Here is a 27,396-nt window from a genome sequence, read left to right on the forward strand (position 1 = left end):
TCCCTTCATACATGCATGCTAAAAATTCCATTGCTACTGAGTTTAGTATTTAGAAGCGTGGATGCGGCCTTTCCTGGCCTCCATCTTAAAACACCAGTTGCCTAGCGGTGTTGGGTGTCAATAATTTAAAGCAGATCTTCAGCCTACCCAACCCCCCACTTTTTTTTTTTTTTTTTACCAAACCCCAGCCTACTTTGATGCTGGTTCGGGACATTTTGGATACTCACCCACCCAGTAGATCCAGTGGTGTCCTTCAGAATCCTCTCAAAACTCTGCCCCACGCCATCATCTTCTTATACGACGCCATTGCGAGGCCTAACGACTCTTCCGGGTTCAGTAGCCAGGCCTTGTGATGACGTGCCACTAGCCCCACCCCCCTCCTTTCTCAATGCAGTACTACGCCTCCTGGGATATGTGTCATGCATATCCCAGCAGGAGGCAAAGGGAGCATAGTACACGTCATTTGTCTAGTCAAATAACGTGGGGGGGTGGGGTAGGCTGAACTTCTTTATGAAGAAAAAGTAAATAAAACAGAAAAAAAAATATTATAGTGTGCTCCCCATGTAAAGGAGGGGTGGAGAAGAGGGAACTTGAATATTAGGGTGAAGATCCGCTTTAAGTTACAGAACAGGAACAAAAATGTTATACGAGTGTCAAAATACTTTATCCTTATGAGTATTCTGGATCAGCACCTCTCCTTGTCCCTTATATGGTGGGGTCGTTCAATACAGGAAAATCTCCGCCATCAGTGACAGAGCTTGCCTGTCCCCTCCTACCTCACAAATATTTCTATTGCTAATGGGACAAAACATCAATGATGAGGCAATAAGAGGGGCAGTAGAAGCAAGAGCCGACACTATCCAGAAGTATCAGAGCTTTGCCTGTCGCACTGTCAAATACTTGCATGTTTCAGGAGGAATCTTTCTACATGTGACAATTTGACATGCTTTTGGCTACTCAAAATCATTTATACCGGGCGTTTTCCATTTGACAACTGGGATTTGAAACCATACAAAACCATTTTGTACATCCACAATACTTACTTTCATCATCTGAGTCAAACCCAAAATACAGCTGACATTTCTTTTGTGCTAGATGCTCTTCAAGTGCTTCTGAGCTACAGTAGTTCGTTAGGCACTTCCCACATCTCAGTTTCTCTACTGATGTCTTTGACTCAGAAGGGTTTTCGTGAAAGCGATCCTGGCTACTTTTTCTACGTTTTGGCATGCTAATATACTGTTCATCTAGGTAACTCGGAGGCAAGGGCCTGCTATAGAGCCGCGTACCAACTGAACCACATGGCGCCGATTTAGCGGGCTGATTTGGTTTAGAGTCCTCAAGACGATTTTCCACTGCAACGTTTTTTTGCTCAACGTCCTGTGCCATATGCGAATGCAGCGTTTTGTCTCTATCAGTTTCTCTAGTGCTATCCAATGTTACAGATGTGTCTACTTCTGAAACAGTCTGTTCCTGCACATTATACCCATTTGGAATTTGTTCCTCAACAACTGATGGTGTTTCCTGAACGGTCTCCTGACTGCCATTGGTGATGGTTGGTTCTGAGTCATTACAACTCGTTTGGAGAGTTTGCTCAGCTGTTTGCACTTCCCCAGTCATTTTTTTCTCTGTCTGTTTATAAGTCTTTGGTTCTAGAACTTCTTTTCTAGACTTCCAGGTAGGGACTGGTAAGTCTACCACTTCACTGACAGTCTGTTCTTTTTTAGTAGATTCTGCAAGCCGCTGATTGTTTGCCGTGTCCTCTTGTGGCATGCTACATACAGGAACATGACTTACTGGCTCTTCGACTGGTAAAGCGTTACCAACCTCTCCAGCATTTTGTTCATAGTGTTGAGCTTCGTGCTTGTAAAGGGAAGAGATTTGTTCAAAAACCTCAGTGCAGTTTATGAAGCCACACTGAAATATTAAAGGTTTATGGCTTAACTGGTGCTCTGTAAGCTGAGTTACAAACTTGAAGTTTTTATTGCAGCTTTGCTGCTGGCAAAAGTAGACATTCGGGTAAGTGTGTCTCTGTAGATGGTCCATGAAATGCCTACAGTTGGTAAACTTTCTCTGACAGAACCGGCATTTGCCCTTATTCCATGCCATTATGTGTTGCTGTACATTTTCATCAGATGGGTGAGCTTTCCGTGCATGCTTGTTCAAAGCCCTTACACGCTGGAATACACGGTGACATCCCTTAGCAGGGCACTGGTAGTTAACCTGGTGGCTGACATCAGGCTCTCCTTTATCAAAGACAGACCCATTTAGCTTAATGCATTCAGTAAAGGCCTTGTCAGACTTTTCCTCCACTGCTTCTATTTCACCTAGTGCAGCAGACACATCATCTGTATTACTAACATCAGTGGAGAAAGAGGTCTGGGTAGCTGTTGAATGATGTAAAAGTTCTATGTTATGGTCTGTTAGGTGGTTTTCATCAGGTACCATGCATTCCATTGCAGTCTCTTGACTGTGAAGGATGTTCAACCCTTCACTGGTCGAACTACTAGAGTTGCCATTTTCCAAAACCACCAATGACTCTTCTGAGGAGTTAACTTCACCGATATCTGAACAAACCTGAATAGCATTGTCTGAGGAAGCATCAGCAGATTTCACCATTGAATGCCTTTGCATTTTCTTTAGGTGATGTTTTAAATGTCGAAGCATATTTATTTTATTCCTGAACTTTCTGGCACATAGAACACAAGTAAAGAAGCCTCCTTCGTGATGGGTCTGTGCATGTCTAAATATATGACCACCTAAAAATTCCTTATTGCACAAAATACAGGGATGCTTAGGAACATTATGCTCCATTTGCTTAGGACTAGGTATGGTATAATTCCTTCTAGAATGAAAAGGCAGTCTTAGCTTACAGCTTCTCTCTTTGAGCTTCAATACTCCATTACGTAATTGCATAACAGAGTCATCCGGGGGCAAATTGGGTTCCAGCAGATTATCCGGTTGTTCTTGTGTACCTGTAACCAGGGCAGCTTTTTCCCCAAGGAGTTCTGCACAGTTTTGCTCAATCATCTGAAAGTTCCAGAATTCTGGATCAAATAATAAGCCTCTTTTTAAGATAGGAAGCAATTCAAAACGCACCCTGTTCTCCACGTAGCTGTTAAACTCATTATAATCCTCATCAGAGTATTTGTACAAACGTTCCACATCTTTGTAGGATTCCACAGTGCGTTCCAAAAAGAAAACAGACAGTGCACAGATTCTGCAAATCTCCAAATCAGTGGGGAACAGGTAAGCTATAGCTTTATAAATTAAAGATTTTGTTTCAGGATTATTATGAAGATCCAGTTGTAGTGCACATCCACACAGCTCCACCGACAGCTGCACGCCAGCTTCACCAACCTGAAATGAAAAACAATGTTAAAAGATATCTCACTTCAGTAATAGTTATTCCATTTTATTTTCTTAAAGCTTTCTCTGTTCTCATGCAGAAACAGGATTTGAAATCTAATTTCAGCCTGAAAAAATAAATGCAAAACAAAATGTATTAAAATCCACAGGTATCATTTACCTAGGTCCTAAGAATCTACCTCAACTAAGAACGCATCACATCACCGCTTCTCTTCTGAAAGAGTACGAACACCGCACTCACTTGTCAAATGTTCATTCTTATTATATTGAAAAAAAAAAAAAAAAAAAAAAAATCGAAAGAAAATATACAGGCATAAGATCTAGATACTTGGTTTAACATGTCTGTGTAAGAGTGCACATGGACCCCCATGCACTCCAGGTGTCTGCAGGAGAACACACACAAAAATGCATAGACAGTGACTTGGAAAAGTATTCATACCCCTTAATTTTCCACATTTTGTCATGTTACAACCAAAAACATAAATGTATTTTAATTGGGATTTTATGTGATAGACCAACACAAAGTGGCACATAATTGTGAAGTGGAAGGAAAATGATAAATGGTTTTCAAACCTTTTTTTACAAATAAAATATCTAAAAAGTGTGGCATGCATTTGTATTCAGCCCCCTTTACTCTGATATTCCTAACAAAAATTTAGTGGAACCAATTGCCCTCAGAAATCCCCTATTTAGTAAATAGAGTCCACCTGTGTGTAATTTAATCTCAGTGTAAATACAGCTGTTCTATAAAGCCCTCAGAGGTTTGTTAGAGAACCTTAGTGAACAACAGCATCATGAAGGCCAATGAACACACCAGATAGGTCAGGGTTAAAGTTGTGGAGAAGTTTAAAGCAGGGTTAGGTTATAAAAAAATATCCCAAGCTTTGAACATCTCACTGAGCACTGTTCAATGCATCATCTGAAAATGGAAAGAGTCTGGCACAACTGCAAACGTACCAAGACATGACCGTCCACCTAAATTGACAGGCCGGGCAAGGAGAGCATTAATCAGAGAAGCAGCCAAATGGCCCATGGTAACTCTGGAGGAGATGCAGCGATCCACAGCTCAGGTGGCAGAAACTGTCCACAGGACAACTATTATGCTGCATACAAACGATCGGAAATTCGGCCAGCAAAAGACTGATGAGCTTTTGGTCGGAAAATGCGACCGTGTGTATGCTCCATCGGACTTTTGCTGGCGGAATTCCCGCCAGCCAAAGATTGAGAGCAGGTTCTCAATTTTTCGCTCGGAAAAAGTTCCTATCCGAAAATGCGATTGAACAAATTCCGACAAAATTCCTACGCATGCTCGGAAACAATTCGACGCATGCTCGGAAGCATTGAACTTCATTTTCTCGGCTCGTCGCAGTGTTGTACGCCACCGCGTTCTTAGCGGTCAAAAGTTCAGAGAACTTGCGTGACCGTGTGTATGCAAGGCGAGCTTGAGCGGAATTCCGTCGGAAAAACCATCTAAGTTTTTTCTGACGGAAAATCCGCTCGTGTGTACGTGGCATTAGTCGTGCACTCCACAAATCTGCCCTTTACGAAAGAGTGGCAAGAAGAAAGCCATTGTTAAAAGAAAGATATAAGTCCTGTTTGCAGTTTGCGAGAAGTCATGTGAGGGGACACAGCAAAAATGTGAAGGTGGTGGTCTGGTCAGATGAGACCAAAATTGAACTTCATGGCCTAAAAGAAAAATGCTACAGTGGGGCAAAAAACTTAAAAAGATGAGAGAGGCCTGTAAATGTCATCATAGGTATACCTCAACTATGAGAGACAAAATGTGGAAACAAATCCAGACGGACAATCACATGGTCTGATTTTTTAAAGAATTTATTTGCAAATTATGGTGGAAAATAAGTATTTGGTCACCTACAAACAAGCAAGATTTCTGGCTCTCACAGACCTGTATCTTCATCTTTAAGAGGCTCCACTGTCCTCCACTCATTACCTGTATTATTGGCACCTGTTTGAACTTATTATCAGTATAAAATACACCTGTCCACAACCTCAAACAGTCACACTCCAAACTCCACTATGGTGAAGACCAAAGAGCTGTCGAAGGACACCAGAAACAAAATTGTAGACCTGCACCAGGCTGGGAAGACTGAATCTGCAATAGGCAAGCAGCTTTGTGTGAAGAAATCAACTGTGGGAGTAATAATTAGAAAAAGGAAGACATACAAGACCACTGATAATCTCCCTCCATCTGGGGCTCCACACAAGATCTCTCCCCACGGGGTCAAAATGATCACAAGAACGGTGAGCAAAAATCCCAGAACCACACGGGGGACCTAATGAATGACCTGCAGAGAGCTGGGACCAACGTAACAAAGGCTACCATCAGTAACACACTACGCCACCAGGGACTCAGATCATGCAGTGATAGACGTGTCCCCCCGCTTAAGCCAGTACATGTCCGGGCCCATCTGAGGTTTGCTAGAGAGCATTTGGATGATCCAGAAGAGGATTGGGAGAATGTCATATGGTCAGATGAAACCAAAGTAGAACTGTTTGGTAGAAACACAACTTGTCATGTTTGGAGGAGAAAGAATGCTGAGTTGCAACCAAAGAACACCATACCTACTGTGAAGCATGGGGGTGGCAACATCATGCTTTGGGGCTGGTTTTCTGCAAAGGGAGCAGGACGACTGATCCGTGTACACGAAAGAATGAATGGGGCCATGTATCGTGAGATTTTGAGTGGAAACCTCCTCCCATCAGCAAGGGCATTGAAGATGAAACGTGGCTGGGTCTTTCAGCATGACAATGATCCCAAACACACCACCCGGGCAATGAAAGAGTGGCTTCGTAAGAGACATTTCAAGGTCCTGGAGTGGCCTAGCCAGTCTCCAGATCTCAACCCCATAGAAAACATTTGGAGACAGTTGAAAGTCTGTGTTGCCCAGTGACAGCCCCAAAACATCACTGCTCTAGAGGAGATCTGCATGGAGGAATAGGCCAAAATACCAGCAACAGTGTGTGACAACCTTGTGAAGACTTACAGAAAACGTTTGACCTCTGTCATTGCCAACAAAGGCTATATAACAAAGTATTGAGATGAACTTTTGATATTGACCAAATACTTATTTTCCTCCATAATTTGCAAATAAATTCTTTCAAAAATCAGACAATGTGATTGTCTGGATTTGTTTCCACATTTTGTCTCTCATAGTTGAGGTATACCTATGATGACAATTAAAGGCCTCTCTCATCTTTTTAAGTGGGAGAACTTGCACAATTGGTGGCTGACTAAATACTTTTTTGCCCCACTGTACGTGTGGCAGAAAACACTGTACATCACCCTGAACACACCATCCTCACAGTGAAACATGGTGGTGGCAACATCATGTAGTGGGGATGCTTTTCTTCAGCAGGGACAGGGAAGCTGGTCAGAGATTATGGGAAGATGGATGGAGCCAAATACAGGGCAATCTTAGAAGAAAACCTGTTAGAGTCTGCAAAAGACATGAGCCTGGGGCGGCAGTTCACCTTCCAGCAGGACAACAACCCTAAACATACTGCCAGAGCTACAATGGAATAGTCAGGGATCTCCAAACTATGGCCCACCAGCTTTTGCGGGACCTCCCATGAGACATTGTAAAACTGACATTAACGGACATGACTAGGCATGATAGGAATTGTAGTTCCTGAACAACTGGAGGGTCATAGTTTGGAGACCCCTGGTTTAGATCAAAGCGTATTCATGCGTTAGAGTGGCCCAGTCAAAGTCCAGACCTAAATCCAATTGAGAATCTGTGGCAAGACTTGAAAATTGCTGTTCATAGACGCTCTCCATCCAATCTGACAGAGCTTGAGCTATTTTGCAAACAAGAATGGGCAAATATATCACTCTAGATGTGCAAAGCTGGTAGAGACCTCCCCAAAAAGACTTGCAGCTGTAATTGCAGCAAAAAGGTGGTTCTACAAAGTATTGACTCAGGGGAGCTGAATACAAATGCACGCCACACTTTTCAGATATTGGTAAAAAAAATTGAAAACCCATTTATCATTTTCCTTCCACTTCACAATTATATGCCACTTTGAGTTAGTCTATCACATAAAATCCCAATAAAATACATTTCCATTTTTGGTTGTAACATGACAAAATGTGGAACATTTCAAGGGGTATGAATACTTTTTCAAGGCACTGTAAATGTGCACATTACATTCTCTTCTAAAGTGGGGTAGCCTAGCTATGTTTTGGTTTGTGAACATGATGAAGGAACTGTGCGAGCAGTTAAAGCCCAAGTTTTCTTTTTCTTTTAAATCAGCACAAAGGACAGTACTTACGCTGAATGAGAAGTGTCCCTTGTGCCGGTAGCTACTTTCAGTTGAAATCTTCCATCCTCTGAATACCCCCCTGCCCCCCAACCCTTGCAGCAGTAATCTTCTGGAGCTTGCAGCAATGAAAAGCACACTACGAATGGAATTGAGGACAGGCAATGAAACATATGTCAACTTCCTCTATTCTTGGAACACGTTTCATTGCAGGACGCTATAATACAGTTTCAACTGAGGGAGGAAGAGGGAAGGGTGGTCATAGTAGCCACTCTTGACGAATACCTATGAGGTTTGTAAAAATGATGGTGCTGCAGACTGTTGATTGCTGTAGAATGACTGATGAACTAAGTGTCAAAATCCCTTCAGTCTAAAATGCAGGTGCAAATGACATGGATGTTAAAAAAAAAAATCACAATAATTAAATAAAATAGATATAATGAATGGATGGATGAAAATGTAGGTGTGCAAAAAAGACAGTTGATTGAAAAAGTGCACTAAAGATGCAATAAATGTGAACAGTGCAATAAGAGAATATCACGTGTGCCAAACTGGGCACAAATAACAGACACAATGATAATGCATAAATGTCCAATGTGCCAACCTAGGTACAAATAACAAACAAGAAATAAGAGTCCTTCAGGCAATATAAGGTGGATGAATAAGTGATAATTCCCTTCACCAAGACAGTGAACGAACGACTGAGGTCAGGCCACTCAAATGTGATGACACCTCAGTGTGCGCTAGCCTCTCACCTTATAGCTGTAAGGTAACAGGACATAACTAAGTCCGATACTGCAGACAGCCTCCAGGGGTCCTCTATGGGGTCCCTCTCCAATGGGTCTGGTAGTATTTCCCTTTGGTGGATACAGCCTCCTGTGCGGTTTTCCTCAGTACCAGTGGTTAGGATGGAAGAAAGATCCCAGATGGTGTAATAACATTTTGATAAACATATATTAAAGAAAAAACATAGAGCTAGTACACTCACTTTTTAAAAACGCTCACATACAGAAAAATCCATGAGCGGCGAGCTTGTATTCCTGCGTTAGTTCTGGTTTGGCCTATAGGTCAATCCCAGCTATAGGCAAAACCGGAAGTGACACAGGAATACATCAGGTGAAGGAAATTATCACTTATTCATCCACCTTATATTGCCTGACTTTTTTTCTTGTTTGTTATTTGTACCAGGTTGGCACACGTGATATTCTCTTATTGCTGTTCACTTTTATTGCATCTTTAGTGCACTTTTACCATCAACTGCTTTTTTGCACACCTACATTTTCATCCATCCAATCATTATATCTATTTTATTTATTGTGATTTTTTTAACATCCATGTCATTTGCACCTGCACTTAAAACTGAAGGGATTTTGTTACTTAGTTTATTCATCGGTCATTCTACAGCACAGCACCGCCATATTTATATTTATCTGCTACGGATCAGCCGAACGGTGTCTGCCGCAGTAGGCTGTCTGTTAATCATTTAGTTCCAGCTGACAGCGCAAGAGTTTCACCTTTTCCATTTACCTATGAGGTTTAGAGGCTCGTATTAACCTCCGCAGCCCCGGAAGATTACCAGTACAGGGGTACAAGGTGGGGGCAGCGGATGGAAGTATTCAATTAAGAGAGCAGCCACAAGCACATGGGACAAATATAATTCGATGTAATTACAGTTAAAAGAATAAAATAGGTTTTAACTTTGCTGGAACTCTATACTTAAAGTGTATTTATACACAAAACTTTTTGTAAGCTTTTGATGGTGTGTGGAAGACTTTTAACCTTTGCAAGTTTTCATTGAGGTGTAACTAGAGCAGAAGTTAAGGGACATTTTTTTAAATTGTGTGCTGCAGAAAAAAAAAAAAAAAAAAAAGAAAAAACCCGACAGGGTTAAACCTTTATACTCTAACCAACAGAAAAGTTTTGGCTATATATACACACTTTAATGTCAGTTTGACAGCAGGGTCTGGGAACTAGGAACATGCACTGAGGCCGATTCCTAGTTCTTTGCTGCAAAAGAATCTTCAACTTTCAACACTTTAGGGTGTGCTGGGTTCCTACGTTTCCCCACTGAGGATACACCCATTGGCAGCAACATTATTAATGTGCAAATCTCACAGCTTCAGGGATACAAAAAGTGATTTGATGACCGGCAGGTGGAACCACAGCATGCAGTGGTGAGATGCAGTTAAAGCACACAAATTTACCTGAATGCTCCTGACTGTTGGAGTCACTGTGCTTTTTTATCAAAGGGGTGTCTTTTTGGATTGCATCGGGGTGGCATTTGTGGCCTGTTCCGAAGCAAACAATGCAATTCTGTTTTCTCAAAATGTTAAACCATATAGGCACTTACTTCATCTCTGATGGCTTTCATGAAGGGAAAGATGACTTTAACATTAGCTGCAATCCTCAGCATGTTGTAGCATTGTTCTACATAGACTTCTTTTGAAGGGTTGACTTTTAACTGAAGTTTACTCCATATGAAAATCAATTCCCTGCAAATAGCAGAATGTTAGATTTTTCAGTATATACATATTAAGAGATGATTTAGAATTGACACCTAGAAATGCTCTAAAATACTTCTTTATCCACTTGAGTACTGGCATTTTACCACCACCCCACCTTCCTGTCCAGGCCATTTTTCGTTGCTGTGATAGTTTGACAATCACTTCATCACACAATGCTATATCCAAAATGAATATATCATTTTTTGAGATAGAGAAAGCCTAATTTTGGTGGTATACAATAACTACATTATGTGGAGCGCTCCTTCGACTTGAGGTATAAAAAGGTGCTGGCCGCGGGAGCCTATTCTCGCTCAAGCGCGTCACACATCCATACAAAATTGCCCACACACCAATGTCCTCAATTCTTCAGTTTATTCAAAGCATGCATGTCCTGGGAAAAATGTTTGGAGGATTGATGTCACCAGTGTGCAGCCATTTTGGTATGGACCTGCAAACCAAAAGGTTTTTTTTTCACTATAAAAATTAAATTATAATATATATATATATATATATATATATATATATATATATATATATATATATATATATATATATATATATATATATATATATTCTAACATTTTTTGAAAAAAAAAACAAAAAAAATCTTTACTTTCCAAAATTAAACTTATCATAAAAAAGTCAGGACAGTACAAACACCTCCAAAATGACCCCTTTTTAGAAAGTGGACAACCCCAAGGTAATCTAATACAATTTTTTTGAATGAGGTAGTTAATAAAAAATATAAAAAAGTGTGCTTAGCTTTTAAATGTCACACACTGAAGTAAAAAAACTTCAATTATTAGTGGAAGTTCCCCACAAGATGAAATTGCAGTGCACTAAAAACGTGCTAAAGCTAGATGATGATATGGATAAACCCAAAACACAATCCCACAATCATTGGTGGTCAGAGGCATTTTAACCCCCACCCCCCCCACCCCACATTAATGGTGGTCAGTAGCACTTTAATGGCTCTTACACACGATCAGAAAATCATACGAAAAAAATACTGCTTTCGAATCGTACAATAACCCTGATCGTTAGTACACAGCTTTTGAGAGCCAATCACAAAAGTCCATCCAATAGGACAAACACGAAATTTTTTTTCTCGTACGGTACTAGATTGTGCGATTTTCTTTTAATCAGTAATGTTTTCTTCTGAAAACGCAATACAAACACAACACATTACATCATTACCAAATTTTTATTGTCATAAGAGAATTTTCGTAACTTTAGTTGTTGGCCCTACTTCTCCCTTCCCTCTACTGTAGCCAAAAGCATTTAAAGTGGTTAAGCCACTACTATAAAAACCTCCCATCCCCTCTAATATAACAATATGTGTCTGAGTTATATAAAAAATATGCCTATCTGTACCCTATACCAGTGCAGCTCCCAGTGCTCACGTGACTCCTCAGCTCTCTCCTCTGCCCAGCTGACAGCTCCAGCGGGCGGGGCCGAGCACTCCCAATGACGTCAGCCGGGGAGGAGAGAGCCGAGGAGTCACATGAGACGATCTGATGTAGGTACAGATCGGCATATTATTTATATAACACAGGCACATGTATTGTTATGTTGCAGAGGGGGTGGGAGGATTTTATAGCAGTAGTAAAGAACAAGGCTGCGGATGACGGCGGCATGTAAACTGACCACGGTATTAGGGCTCAGCAGCCATGATAAACCATGGTCAGTTTACAGGGGGGAGGGTATAGCCAGGCAGGATCAGCCAGGTTTTTTTTTTTTAGGTGATAGAAGGGGCCAAATTACATGGCACAAGCACTGTGCTATATAACATGTTTTTAGGGAACAGGATCTTCTCTTTTTTTTTTTAGGTTAACACCAACTCCCGAGTCCTGCTGCGTCCTTTGACACAGACAGCAGGACTCGGCCGTGTCACTGGATTCAATTGACAGCAGCAGAAGCCAATGGCTCCTACTGCTAACAAACTATCCAATGAGGACCCGTGACAGCAGCTGGAGCTGCTGTGGTCATCCCTGTTGCTGGAACGATCAGGTTCAGGTAAGAAAAATGCATTAGGGTGAAAAACCGCGAGGGTTTATAACCCCTTTAACTACTTTTCCATATGAAAGAGGATTATTCATCCAATGTGGTATTAGCACAAACATTCTCCAATCATGTGACTTACTGTCCCTTTCAACCCGTGTCACACTTACCATACACAATACATTTTTCCGGTCTGCAATTGTGTGATGAGAAAAGCTTCACTTAGCTGCAGTGCCAAAGCCGTCTTCCCTTCTTTTTCAATGCGGCAGATGATACTTACACCATCACTGGCGTCTATTCTCAGCACATGCTAAAATGAGAAAACAGCATATTATATATCATCTGTGCCAGCCTCACTGATAATGGTCCCTAAAGGGCCAGTTTACGCAAAGTGGATACCTCAGTTACTGGCAAATTTAAAGGCCCACTGGCTTCTTATTTCTCTCTGCCTCCAGTGGTGAAATTTCTCACCTTGTCTCATTTCCCTGGTGCTGCCCTTTACAAAAACAAATTTTTTGACCTAACAGGTGTGTATCTTATTCTGTCTAGTATAAGATTAAAATTGTCACACACACACACACACACACACACACACACACACTTTGAAAAGATTTCCTTTCTTCAGGGTGCTGAAATGAACAGGAAAGATGGCACACTACGATACATAACCACTTCAATATTGGGCACTTTCATCCCCTTTCTGCCCAGGCCAATTTTCAGCTTTCAGCGCTGTTGCACTTTGAATGACAATTTACATCCAACATTATATCTAACCAACCTTATGAGGATTACTACATTGTAAATACTTGCACCAAGGCCCCTGAGCACTGTTGCTCCTTGTCAGATTGTTTGCACTGATAACTTCTCCAAGTGTTCGTTTGACAGCAGCCTGGGGCATCCTTTTTGGTGATTCCATTCAAATGTACTGATGGTATTTTGACTATAGCGCTCAAAGTACATGTGTGTCTTTGCTTCTGTACACAGAAGTCTTGCATTTATTATTAAAACATAACTAGTGCATCACTGACTGATGTTTCTGGATTTTGCAGGGCTAATTTATCACTTTAGAGGCCTGCAAGATTCTAAATCATCAAAGTATTAACTTAAAATACCCAATCATGTGCGAGGGAAATGCAAAAAATCCACCCCCCACACAGAATGCAACTGGCGGAGGAGGAGCCCAATCCCGGTGTGGGCTCTGTGTCAGGGCTCTTATATAGTTACATAGTTAGTAAGGTTGAATAAAGACACCAGTCCATCCAGTTCAACCTGAGTGAGTGTGGGTGCATATCTACAATCATCCCTATTTATTTAAGGTACCCATATAGTGCTGCCAATTCACGCAGCACTCCACACATACATTGTACACCCACATTGGTCAATACCCTCAAGGAGCCCACAATCCAAGGTCCCCAACTCACATTCATATACTAGGGCCAATTTTTGAACAGAAGACAATTAACCTACCAGCATGTCTTTGGAGTGTGGGAGGAAACCGGAGTACCCGGAGGAAACCCACGCAGGCAAAGGGAGAACATGTAAACTCCAGGCAGGTAGTGTCGTGGTTGGGATTTGAACCAGCAACCCTTTTTACTGCTGAGAGTGCTACCCACTACACCATTGTGCCAGGTACGATTAGAATGCAATTGGAGACCCTTATTGGTACATGGTACTGGTGAGGCTGCACTGATGGGCACTGGTGAGGCTGCACTGAAGGAGTGTGGTTTACAGATGACAGGGCAAGTCGTAAACAGGAAGGGGTGTGCCCTTGACAGGAAGGGGTGGGCCATATCTAAATTAGGGGGTGCACGAGTTTAGTCAGGCCTAGGGTAGCACAAAACCTAAATACACCACTGGCTATGGACCCTGCATCAGTCTTGATAACATCAGAACCTTAGACTGCTGGAACATGCGGAAGAAGACACTGTCAAGCAGTTCGGAAGATTGATTTAAGTAAATCATCTTTTCTGTGCCTCCTAGACCTAAGCAAGCAGTTAAATCCTTGTAGTACAAACACAGCCCCACTGAAATGGAGAATTTGCATGTTTTCCAGAGTTGGGCTTTACATTTTAGTGTCCTAGGAGTGCTTCAAGGACATTATAAAAACCCATCAGGAGCTTCATTCTAGTCCAATGTTTACTCATTAGAAACACTGATATTTTCTTTAGATATAATTAACAACATACCTCAGGAAGCAACTTATCAGTTAGTTTGGTCATATGCAGGCATATGAAGTATGCTTGATGGTAATAGATATTTCTGCTGACTTCCGGATGACTCAGACAGGTTGTGATCAGAGCCACTGCTTCTGAAATGCGTTCACAGGCAATGAGGTATCTCACTCTGAATTCAAAGAACAGCTGATTCTCAGACTCCAGGTATTTGTCCACTGCCAAGGGAACATAAAAGATATTAACATCGATGTAATCCTACTGAATATCAAATTATGCAAGCATGATTAACATTTATAAAACAGAATACAGTGGATTAAAAAACTGAACCTTTTCCTGTATTTTCCCTCCATTATTGAAAATTCAGAAAATGAAAAAAAAAAAAAAAAAAAAGCTAAAATAACTGAAAAACTACATTAAAACTATATTTTATTGTTAATGAAAGCAACACATTATAGCTTTTTTTTTTTAAACCATACTTCTCTTCTGGGTCACAGAAGTGCACTTATTTCTGTGGCCCAGATTCAGCCGATATTGGACTAAAGACCACTGTAGGCTGATGTTACTTAGGCAGTCCAGGCTCTGGAAGGATCCCGACTTTACAGTCAGGACCCACCCAGATGCTTGACTGGCAGCTGGCTCAGCCTCTGAGCGCACAGCTGAGAGCCTGAGCCAGCCGCTCCCACCCCCTCCACAGCCCGGTGCTCCAGTGAATGCTGGAGTATCAGAGCAGATAATGGTGACTGACACTGAAGACCGAAAACTAGTGGTGCACTGAAATTAGAATCCCGTGCTGAAACCGAAAATTCAGGATGCACTGCGCCAAAAACCGAAACCGACAGTTTAAAATAATTTTCTTTTTACATGTAAATGTGGCTGTAATTTTTCCATTGACGGCAATGGGACGCGGCATGCCATTAATCGGCACCTTTTTTTTCTCCTATCACAAAATGCCGATAACCCTATTTTCAACTAATATCAGTGCATCTCTACCGAAAACACAGAGTCATCAGCTGTCATGCGATTGCCCAGTTCTTGGTCTTAGAGCTAGCCGGGGTACAGCTGCAGCCTTGGACCAAGATATGTACATACAGATATGTAGGTTAATTGGCTCCTGTATGTGTATGTATGAATGTGAGTTAGGGACCTTAGATTGTAAGCTCCTTGAGGGAAGGAATTGATGTGAATGTACAATATGTAAAGCGCTGAGTAAATTGACGGTGCTATATACCTGTAATAGATAAATTAAAAATAATAAATACATAAGATACAGATAATCTGCATTTTATTGTTGCGTGTATTATATTTCTTTCAGAAATATTGAGTTTCCTATATTCATAGTTTTCCAGACATTTAGCCTCCAAGCAAATTGCTCACCAATATCTTGAGGTTCAGATTTCCCTTTAAGTATAGCTTGTAATACAGGATCCTCCCAGGGTCCTCCATCCTTGATTACACATGTGGCTAGTCGTAGGTCCATATTGTCATATCGCATTAGAAGGTCATGGCATTCCTGAAAAAGTCAGGTTGTTATAAAGACATGCTTTATATTTCTAAGGGACTGATTTAGACAGCCATTCTTATTTAATTTAACAAGGAGCAAAAAAGGTTTTGGAAACTACAGACTCCACTTAAACAAAGCCTTCTTCTTCTAGCATTATCATCATCACTGGGGCAGAGATCACCATTGAGGAAATAGGGATACAGTGATAAGATAAAAGATGCTCTCTCTTTGAAAAACAAATCTCTTCCTCTTAAAGTGGAAGATGAGGCTAATAATTAGTCTTGAAAAGGCTGCCCCCACCCCCCTCTTCCTCCCACCTATCCTACATAGCCTGACAGGGTGGATTTGATTTAAATCAACTCGATTTAAATCATAATTTTTAAAGAGCAACTGTCATCTCTGTCCCGCAGCGGCTCCTCCTCTGACTTGCTGTTGACTCACCGACAGTCCCATTCACTTTAATGGGACAGCTGGTGATGTGGCAGTGACACAACAAGGTGAGGGACGTGGTGGCAGCAGGTGAGTGGATGTCCGCTAACAGATGCTGCCATGATGGATCTGAAATGACAGGTGCTCTTTAAAAGTAAGGACTTATTCTTGCTGGTAGTTAGAATCTTTAATATTTGCAAACAAAATGAAGGTTTCCTATTTTGAATAATAAGCTGTCAGGTTAGTAAAACAGCGATATCAGAACCAATTTTAAAATTACTAGGTTAATCACACATAGTTGGAGAACTACTAAGTTTATTTAATTTAAATTAAAATAACATTATATTACCTACATTACCCATAGGTAGAAGAACTTCAAAATTTTCCCAAACTGGGTCTCTTTTACAGCCTGCTGCCATTTTGCTCCTCAAGGGAGGAATAAAGAACTTCAAGATATGTGCAGAAAGATGACAAGGTTCATAAGCCGCTTGGAAGGTTTCACTCTCATTTTTACTGCTTGCCCTTCCACCTCACACTTAGAGCCTGGTACAGATGCATTGCTCTTCAAACAATCATACAGTTTGTAGTGTACATAGATTTGCAAAACAATGGGATAAAGGAATATTCCTGAACTTTTTTTTATCTGATGGTTACTGTGAAATTGTGTAAATGCATCAATTCAGTGCATGTCATCTCAGTTTGCAGAGCTCGGATTTGTTGAATGAGTTTACCAAAAATTTTAATATTGCAGAATATACAGCTTCATGCTACGTAACTAAGCTCCATTTCATGCTGAATAAACTAAATTAGTCTTGTAGCTTAAATAGAATTCTTTAGATAGATTTTTACTCCAAAAGCATTAAATACATTTTATAAAAATAAAAAAAATCTGATTTAAAGCAAAAAATTTAAAATTTTTTGATTTTTTTTTTTAAATGATCGATTTTTATCCATCCTGTAGCTTGTATAAGAAAATAGCAGTGCAAATATCTTATTAATCCAGCCTGGTCATGTGATCCAGCAGCTTTGGCTCCCCTACGTCAGAAAGAGCAGTTGCTGCAGTGGACAGGATGGAAGACTGACAAGGCTTAGTCAATAGGAGCCAGTTGGTGAGGTCACCACTCCAGCGACTGAGCTGTTGTCGAGCGCTCCCTTACACTGGGCATCTGAAGCTGTTGGATCACATGACAAGACCACAAAACAAAAAAGGCAAGATTTTCCTTCATTAAAAAAACTATATTAAAAAAAAAAAAAAAAAAAAAAAAACACAAAAACAAAAAACAGTAAGAGACATTTTTTAAAAGAAGTATAGGCAAAGCTTTTTGGCCCTACTTCTCCTATGGATCACAAGAGTGTAGTTCATTCTGCACTTCTGTGACCCATTTTCAGCTGACAGTGGGCTAAAGTCAGCTGTTGGCTGATGGCACTGAGCCAGTCTAGGCTCTGAACAGATCCCAGCCATGTGGCCAGTATCCACCCAGCAGCCTGAACCAGCCTCTCCATCAAGAGCCTGAGCTGATCTCGTCCCCTCCACAGCTCAGCGCTCCAGTGAGTGCTGGAGGGGAGAACAGAAGACTGACCATCACGGGTCTCTGCTCAGAACGGAGGGTAAAACTGAGCGATCAGCTGCGTTTTATCGCTCAGTTCTCACTGCCAATCCGGCGGAGGACAGATGCAGCATCAGATCAATGCTACATCCACCTAGGTGAGTATTAGATTTTTTTTTTTTACAAAGTCCATACTTCTCTTTTAATCTATTGCTCCTGGTAGCAGATCTCCCTCTTCATTTAACCAGAACCCCTCTCCATTTTGAATAGAGCAAGGGAGGGTTATAACCCCTGTCAGGTTTTGTCATGTGTACAATTGGGGAGATTTTCCTTAACTTCCTATCTCAACACCAAAAAAAAAAAAAAAAACAAACGGGGAGGAAATCCCTCCACAGTAAAGGACAAGAACTAGTAACCCCACTAGAGGATTTTGCTTCTATTCCTGTTCTGGTGACAACCCAAAATGTCATTTTCTCACACACTCACTCTTGGTGATAATGGTAAACATGACAAATAGGGAAATTCTTTCTAACGGGGACACACATAGTAACACAGAAATGCGATGGCAGGAAAAAACAAAAAACAAACCAAAAAAAAAAAAAAAAACCATAGGAGAAGTTCATTGAGTTTACCTGTTTTTCTTTTTTTTTTATAGATCTACGTTTGTCCCAAGCATGTTTAAAGTCATTTACTGTTGACTGTCTCACTACCTCTGCTGGTAGTTTACTCCAAGCATCAACTACTCTTTCAGTAAAATACTTTAATATCAGTTTTTAACTCTTCTCCAGTTAGTTTGAAGTCTGCAATAAAACCCGACAGCAGTGGTCCACAGAAGTGAATGAAATGTTATTTTTGTGACATTTTAATATTAAAAGAAAAAACCCCAAAAACCCCACAATGCCTTGCAGTTTAACAATGCAAGGCACCACTCCTCACTGTTGCTACATTGTGGACATTGGCTCACACCTGTTTTAGCATGCATGTGGACTAGTATGTACGAGTCATAAGATGACAAAACAACAACCTAATAATTACCTGCACTGAGCCAAGAATGTCTTTCAAAGGAGTTTCATAAAACTCATCTTTTCCAAAAAACAGCATCAATTCAAAGAGACTCCTAAAAGATAAGACAGACATATATTCTAAATACGACCACAATATAAAAACACATAATAAAATGTGAATAACACATAACAAATAATAACACTGGCCAAAAACTAAAACCACTGCAAGTATTCACACCACAAATAGTCCACTGTTTGGGCTTATTTACACAGAGGTCCATAAACTCTCACTCTCTTACTGGTCACAGTATTTTTTTCAATAATTTCCTGTGCCTTTGTAGCTCACACATCCCCAAAACATCAGCGATCCACCTCCGTGTTTCACAGTAGGAATGGTGTAACTTTCATCATAGGGCTTTGCTGACTCCTTTCCAAATGCATTGTTTATGGTTGTGGCCAAAAAGCTCAATTTTGGTCTCATCACTCCAAATGACTTTGTGCCAGAAGGTTTGAGGCTTGTCTCTGTGCTGTTTGGCGTATTGTAAAAGGGATACTTTGTGGCATTTGTGTAGTAATGGCTTTCTTCTGGCGACTCGACCATGCAGCCCATCTTTAAAGTGCCTCCTTATTGTGCATCTTGAAACAGCCACACCGCATGTTTTCAGAGAGTCCTGTATTTCACCTGAGGTTATTTGTGGGTTTTTCTTTGCATCCCAAACAATATTCCTGGCAGTTGTGGCTGAAATTTTAGTTGATCTACCTGACTGTGGTTTGGTTTCAACAGAACCCCTCATTTTACACTTCTTGATTAGAGTTTGAACACTGCTGATTGGCATTCTCAATTCCTTGGATATCTTTTTATACAGTTCAACTACCTTTTCCTGCAGATCCTTTGACAATTCTTTTGCTTTCCCCATGACTCAGAATCCAGAAATGTCAGTGCAGCACTGGATGAAAGATGCAAGGGTCTGTCAGGAGTCCAGAGACTCACACACACTAATTACAAGCAAACAGATCACATGTGAGGGCCAGTGACTGACAGTCCCAGCTCTCTGCTCAAAGCAAAGGGGGAGAACTGGGTGATCAGCAGTGTTAGATTGCTCAGTTCTCAGTGCAGAGACAGCGGGGGACAGATGAAGCATCGGATCAATCCTGCATCCACCTAGGTGAGCGTAAGTTTTTTGTTTTTATTTTTAATATACCCCATGCTTCTCTTTTACAATGCAAAACAAACTTTCCAGGGAACAGAACGAAGGAGTAAAACTCGCAGATAATTAAACTTGTTTTTTTTGTTTTTTGTATGTATGGATTGTTATCGACATGTGATGAGAATTTTATGTCAATAACACCTTTAGAAATATATTTACCTGGAAAAATGGTGCACTGATCAATACTCATTTTGCCCACTGTACACAGTGGACACAGTACGCAGAGAAAGCAAAAAAAAAAACTAAAAACAAAAAACACACCAACACACATTTAGAGACATGTTAAAACACAATTGTCAGAGTAAATTATGTGGCTGCAACATTGGAACTGGCAAAATGTATGATCTAGGAATCTATGACCAAGGGATGATCTGTGGTTCCATTGTTACGTTCTGGATTTTCATAGGATTACATCCTTCAGAGCAAATTAGCATCACAACACTGCGTATGTCATGATAAACAACCCATTCAAGACAAACAGGCTGTAACTCATCACAATATCACAATAAATAGAAATATGGGGCAGGTTACATTTTCCTGCAACACAATGCACAGAACACTGTGTGTTGCAATGCATATGCATTTTTAATGTGATTTCCATTCAAAATTAACGGGGGCACCACAGCGAGCTTTACCACAAGCTGTGAAAATGTCAATAATTGCTATATCTACAGCTCACAGTATATTAGTGTGATGGCCAGTGGGAAAAATGCTCCTTACATTTGTGATCATTGGGAAGAATCCCCTCTTACAGATAGCTAAAAAAAAGATCATTGGTGTCCGTGGGAATTTATCAACGTAGAGGTTGCTTATTACTTAAAAAACGTACCCCCGAGCAACCTCTGGAGGAACCCTGGTGGAGAAAGGCTGCTGCTCTAAAGGATTCATTTTTGTGCAAAATTAACCACTTGCCGACCAGCCGCCGCAGTTTAATCGGGGCAGAATGGCAGGGCTGGGCGAAACGACGTTATGCAACGTCGCTTCGCCCTGCGGCCACCAGGGGCGTGGGCATGCATGCGCCCGCTGCTCGCCCCCGGAGCCGATGCGAGTGCCCCGCAATCGCTCGTGACCCGCAATCGCTCGTGACACAGCGAGAACTGGGATCTGTGTGTGTAAGCACACAGATCCCCGTTCTCTGGGGGGAGAAGAGACTGATCGTGTGTTCATACAAAGTATGAACAGCGATCTGTCATCTCCCCTACACAGTCCCCTTCAGTTGGAACACAGTTAATCCTTTAATGGCCCCCTAGTCTTAACCCCTTTCTCTGCCAGTGACACTTTCAATAATCAGTGCTTTTTTATAGCACTGATTGCTGTATAAATGCCAATGGTCCCAAAAATGTGTCAAAAGTGTCCAATGCGTCTGCCATAATGTCGCCTTCCAGATTAAAAAAAAAACAAAAACACACAACACCACCGCAGATTTCCATTACTAGTAAGAAAAAAAATAATAAAAATGCTATAAATCTTTCCCCTATTTTGTAGACGCTATAACTTTTGCGCAAACCAATCAATATACGCTTATTGAGATTTTTATTACCAAAAATATGTAGAATACATATCGGCCTAAACTGAGAAAAAAAATTAGTTTTAAAAAAAAAAAAAAAAAAAAAAAAAAAGAAAAATGGGGATATTATTTATTAATTATAGCAAGAAAGTACAAAACAGTTTTTTTTCAAAATCGTTGCTTTTTTTTTGTTTATAGCGCGAAAAATAAAAACTGCAGAGATTATTATTATTATATGCGATTTATATAGCGCCAACAGTTTATGCAGCGCTTTACAATGTATAGGGGGGACAACACAATTACAGTACAGTTCAATACAAAAAGGTACAGGAGGGCCCTGCTTGTAGAGCTTACATTCTAAAGGGAGGGGGTAGTGGTACAAAAGGTAATAGCTGCAGAGAATGATTTGATAGGGTGGCTCAGGGACAGTTATGTGAGTGTGGGATAGGCTTCCCTGAATAAGTGAGTTTTCAGGGATCTCCTAAAGGTGGACAGGGTAGGGGCTAATTGGACATACTTGGGTAGGGAGTTCCAGAGGATGGGAGAGGCTCTGGAGAAGTCTTGAAGGTGAGCATGGGATTAGGTATCAAGGGAGCTAGAGAGCAGGAGGTCCTGGGAGGAGCGGAGGGAACAATTTGGGCGATATCTGCAGATGAAGTTGGTGATGTAACTAGGTGTGATGTTGTGGATGGCCTTGTATGTTGTGGTTAGCATTTTGAATTTTACACGGTGGGGTAGGGGAAGCCAGTGAAGGAATTTGCAGAGAGGGGCAGCAGTCACGGATCAGTTAGTGAGGTGTATTAGTCTAGCAGCAGCATTCATAATAGACTGAAGGGGAGATAGCCTGCTTAAGGGTAGGCCATTAAGGAGAGAGTTGCAGTAGTCAAGGCAGGAAATAATCAAGGAGTGAATAAGTTGCTTTGTGGTGTAATTAGTCAGGAAGGGTCGAATTCTGGAGATGTTGTGGAGGTTAAGGCGGCAGGATTTAGCCAGTGATTGGATGTGGGGGCTGAAGGAGAGATCAGAGTGAAGGATTACACCCAGGACCCTGGCATGTGTGGAGGGACCAATGGTTGTGTTGTTGATATTAATGGTGAAGTCACGGGGGGGGGGGGGGGGGGGGCGCGCGTGAAGGAGGAAGTATAACAAGCTCAGTTTTAGAAAGATTGAATTTGAGGAAGTGGTGTGACATCCATACCGATATGTCATTCAGTAAGTTTGAGATCCATGAGGAGATCGAGGGGGTGAGCTGGGTGTTATCGGCATAGAGGTAGTATTGGAAGCCATGGGAGGTTATCAACTGGCCCAGGGAAGAGGTATAGAGTGAGCATAGGAGAGGCCCAAGGACGGAGCCCAACAGAAAAAGAGGAAAGGGAGCGGAGGAGATGGAGTTGTAAGTGGCACTGAAAATGCAATGAGATAGGGAGGAGAACCAGGATAATGCAGAATCACGGAGGCCAAGGGAGTGTAATTTGCTGAGGAGGAGCAGGTGGTCAACTGTGTCAAAGGCAGCAGAGAGGTCTAAAAGTAGGAGTATGGTGTAGTGGCCAGAGATGATGAGATACCATCAAAAGAAAGCTCTATTTGTGGGGAAAAAAGGACGTCAATTTTGTTTGGGTGCGGTGTCGCGCAATTGTCAGTTAAAGCGACCCAGTGCCAAATCGCAAAAAATGGCCTGGTCATTCAGCAGCCAAATCTTCCGGGGCCGAAGTGGTTAAACAAAATATTCACATGAGTCAGAAGGGCAGTAGAATGTCATTCTGAATGAACTACAGCAAGCAGGATAGACACACAATATGTAAAGCTTGTGTTAGTGATCTAAAGAATAACTTTTCTCAAACATCATTCTAATGTGTTAAAAGGGAAAAGTGTACTTACAAAGCTAGTCTACTCAAAACATACTGAACGTGCTCACATTCATCCGGGAAAGACACGCTGGCAGATGTAAAGCAGCAAAGTGCGGTCTGTAGAACTTGAAGCTGAGGCAATGGGACGTGCCACCGGGCAGTGTAGTCTTCAACAATCTGAAAGAGATATACAATAGCTGTCAATCATGAAGAAATACACTGTCATATGTACAATATGATCATTATCTTATAGACATGGAGTTTGTTTCACTAAAGACAAACAGACTGTTCACTGATATGGGAAGTTGCACAGAATTTTCAGTTCAGTTTCCAGAGTTTAGTGGACAAAATTAATTCTGCTGACTTCCATCATCCAATCGTATGCAGGCAAAAATGCACTTTCATTTTCTTGGCACCTGATCAGTGCCAGGACAAGGTTATCCAGTGCCCAGGGCGAACATGGCAAGCCGTGACCTCCCTCGCTGCCCCCCCCCCACCACCACACGTACAAACACACACCTTTAGATAGGGCTAATGGTGCAAGACATGCACTAAAATAGTACTAACATATCATCCAACTTCTGAAGTTGAAATGAGGAACAATTCAGGGAGAAAGAGGTATGTGGTGCGCATAGCGCGCCGCAGAGATGGGTGGGAGTGGTTAAAATATGATGGCCGGGAGGGGCAAACTGACACCCCCTGGGTGTCTCAACTGCTACACACTTTAGAGGGTTAGCCTTGGGATGTACACATGTTGAGGCCGTGATCTTTTACTTCACTGCTGCAGCATGAATAATACTCCTTGTTGAACTTGACCCATTGAAGTGAAGGTGCCCCACAGCTGTGTACAATGCACATGGTTGCAGCATGCTAGTGCAGGGTTGGAGGGCTTAAAGTGGTGTTCCGGCCGAAATTATACTTTTTAAATAAAAATACCCCTATAATACACAAACTTAATGTATTCTAGTAAAGTTAGTCTGTAAACTAAGGTCTGTTTTGTTAGTTTATAGCAGTAGTTTGTTATTTTATAAACTTACAGCAGGCCGTGGCCATCTTAAGTGTGGGCATCTGAAGCCAGACTGTATTTCTTCCTGGATCTCATCCTTGCAGATCTCGCACATGCTCAGTGCAGCACAAGCAGTGTAATAGGTTTCAGGTCAGGTTTCCATAGCAACGGCAGTTTTAGAGGAAGTTGCCACCCCACGTGCTCAGTGGAGCACAAGCAGTGTAATAGGTTTCAGGTCAGGTTTCCATAGCAACGGCAGTGTCAAAGGAAGTTGCCGCCCCTTCCCAGAAGGCATTGCAAACAGGAAATGAGGAGGAAGTGAAAAATGAATACAGCAGATATACAGTAGGTGCTGAGAAAAAAAAATGAAAAAATATCCAATTTGTTTACAGTGCGCAGTTTAGTGAGGGATGCTGAAGAGTTGTAAAAGTGGGTGGAACTCCACTTTAAAGCAGGCAGCAAGGAGCGATACAACGGCTACTTAGCACCTGTCAAATGATCTCTTCAGAGAAATCTGAATTCCGATCGCTTTTCAGAGACCAAAACGTGTGACTAAGCCCATAACTATTTTTTTATACATTTTTTTTTTTTTGTTTACATTTTTAACCACTTCAGCCCCAGAAGGATTTGCCCCCTTAATGACCAGGCCATTGACGGCACTGTGTCAATTTAACTGACAATTGCGTGGTTGTGCTTTCTTTTGGTGGTATTTGCTCATCTGTGCGGTTTTTATTTTTTCCGCTATAAAAAAAAAGTGACAAATTTGAAAAAATACATAAATAAAAATATAATAATTTTTTTTTACCTGTTGCTAAAATAAATATCCAAAAAAAAATAATTTCTTCATCCGTTTAGGCCAATATGTATAATACATTTTTTTTTTTTAACCAAAAATAAGTGCAATAAAGTATATATTGATTGATTTGTGCAAAAGTTATAGCGTCTACTAAATAGGAAATAGATTTATGGCATTTTTATTATTATTATTATTTTTTTTAATAGTCTAGTATGCCCAGTCCTTCTCTGTCCCAGTTTACGGCAGTTCAGCTCCGATTAAAGCAGAGTTCCACCCAAAAATTGAACTTCCGCTGTCCTGATTTTCCCCCCAGTGTCACATTTGGCACCTTTCAGGGGGGAGCAAATACCTGTCTAATACAGGTATCTTGCTCCCACTTCTGGCGAAAGATTGCCGCAGTACCCGCAGCGATCTACGCCATATCTGGCCCCTCCTTCGTCCCCCCACTGTCTTCTGGGAGACACACAGGTAGACAACAGGGACCACTCAGAACGTGCAGCGCAATTCGAGCATGCGCAGTAGGTACTTTTTTTTTTTACCAAAATGTGTATTGCTACATTTCTTTGGTAAAATAACCCAGATCAGTACATAATATTTAGGCCGGGTTCACACTGGTACGTCGTACGACTATGGATCCGACTTTGCCTGCGACTTGAAGTCCAACATCCCGTTCATTGAAGTCGGACGGGTTCCGTCTTTGATCCCGATAATGCCAGGCACTTTGTGTCTGATATGAATCTTTAGGGGGAACTCCACGGCAAACTTAAACAAAAAGGATGGATTCCCCCTCCAAGAGCATATCAGGCCCTTCGGTCTGGTATGGATTTTAAGGGGAAACCCCCCATGCCAAAAAAAAAAAAGGGCTTGGGCCCCCCAAAATCTATACCAGACCCGTATCGGAGCACGCAGCCTGGCTGGTCAGGAGAGGGGGTGGGGACGTGAGCATCCCCCCTCCTGAACCGTACCAGGCCGCATGCCCACAACATGGGGCTGGTTGCTTTGGAGCAGGGGGGACCTTCACCCCCCACTCCATAGCACCTTGCCCCCATGTCGATGGGGAGAAGGGTCTCTTCCCGACAACCCTGGCCGTTGTACCCCTACCCATTCGTATAAGAAAAGAAGAATTACAGCGCTGTGTAGAAAAGTGTAAATAGCAGCCAACACAGCTATAGACCAAAGCAATATGTATAAAAAATAAAAGTGTAGCGCTATAAATCATAAGTTAGCCATTAGAATAATAATGGGGTGATAAATCGTCACACAAAAAGGAAGGTTAATAATAATCCAAATGTACCAAGTAGGTCCCGGGACCTACTAACATACCGCTTCTTGTTCTTATATATGCCTTTGATGATCGTTAAGTGAGTTTATCTCTTTTTTTATATAATAAATTTTTATACATACGGTATCACGCTATGCGAGTATTTTATTTATCTTTGCATGGTTTGTGAATATCGGATCTGAGCTCTCTATTGGAGTAATACCTATAAGCTGCTGTCCGAGATCGTTTGCATCAAGTCATCATGGCTGTCCAAGCAGGTGCACCTATCCATTCAGCTGGTTAAAAGTCTTTACGACTTGGGCGGCACATGCCTTCCCAAGTCACCAACATCTGGTAAGCCTCCTTATGACTAGTGGTAGTGGCTTACTTATTATTTCAACTTCCTTCCAAGTGATGTCTGCTAAATACGTCTCCCGATTTGTAGGATCATTCCTTTTAATTGTTGGACTTCCTTTTCATATCTGTTGACATCCTTTGGACTTCTGTATGATTGGATCTCTTGTGTCCATAGTGTGGCACATTTTCACAATTTTTTCACATTTGTATTCACTTTTTTTTGGTTTATAAGATATCAGAATCACTTATCGTGTATATATGTATTTTAAATAAGGCTAAATGTCTTACTCCCCATTTGGTACATTTGGATTATTATTATTAACCTTCCTTTTTGTGTGACAATTTATCACCCCATTATTAATCTAATGGCTAACTTATGATTTATAGCGCTACACTTTTATTTTTTATACCCCTACCAATTCACCTAAAAAAAAAAAAAAAAAAAAAAAAAAAAAAAAAAAAAAAAAAAAAAACCAGTATACAGGTTTTTAAAGTAATTTATTTCTTCTCCTCTCTCTGGCTCTTCTGTCTCCTCCGCTGACGTCTTCTTGCTCTTTTGCCCGGTCTTGTCCGCTGTCTTCTCACTCTGTTCTTCCGATGTTGACTC

At 41.3% G+C, this 27,396-nt stretch overlaps 1 protein-coding gene across 2 annotated transcripts in view; it reads right to left on the reverse strand.

The window, feature by feature from the left end:
* Positions 1-27,396, reverse strand: part of ZNF654 (zinc finger protein 654) — a 62,329-nt gene that overhangs the window by 6,663 nt on the left and 28,270 nt on the right. Inside the window, exons 2-8 of one of the 2 annotated variants that reach the window (XM_073617007.1) lie at positions 23,401-23,546; positions 18,839-18,920; positions 15,701-15,836; positions 14,339-14,541; positions 12,323-12,462; positions 9,998-10,139; positions 1,044-3,357 (exon numbers count right to left, since the gene is read on the reverse strand). In XM_073617007.1, the coding sequence (XP_073473108.1) occupies positions 1,044-3,357; positions 9,998-10,139; positions 12,323-12,462; positions 14,339-14,541; positions 15,701-15,836; positions 18,839-18,920; positions 23,401-23,546 (3,163 nt within the window). Of the gene's footprint in view, positions 1-1,043; positions 3,358-9,997; positions 10,140-12,322; positions 12,463-14,338; positions 14,542-15,700; positions 15,837-18,838; positions 18,921-23,400; positions 23,547-27,396 lie in introns of those variants that run through there. The other variant, XM_073617008.1, reaches the window with a different exon arrangement.

The sequence above is a fragment of the Aquarana catesbeiana genome, linkage group LG02, assembly GCF_042186555.1.
Source record: "Aquarana catesbeiana isolate 2022-GZ linkage group LG02, ASM4218655v1, whole genome shotgun sequence".
Taxonomy (NCBI): Eukaryota; Metazoa; Chordata; class Amphibia; order Anura; family Ranidae; genus Aquarana; species Aquarana catesbeiana.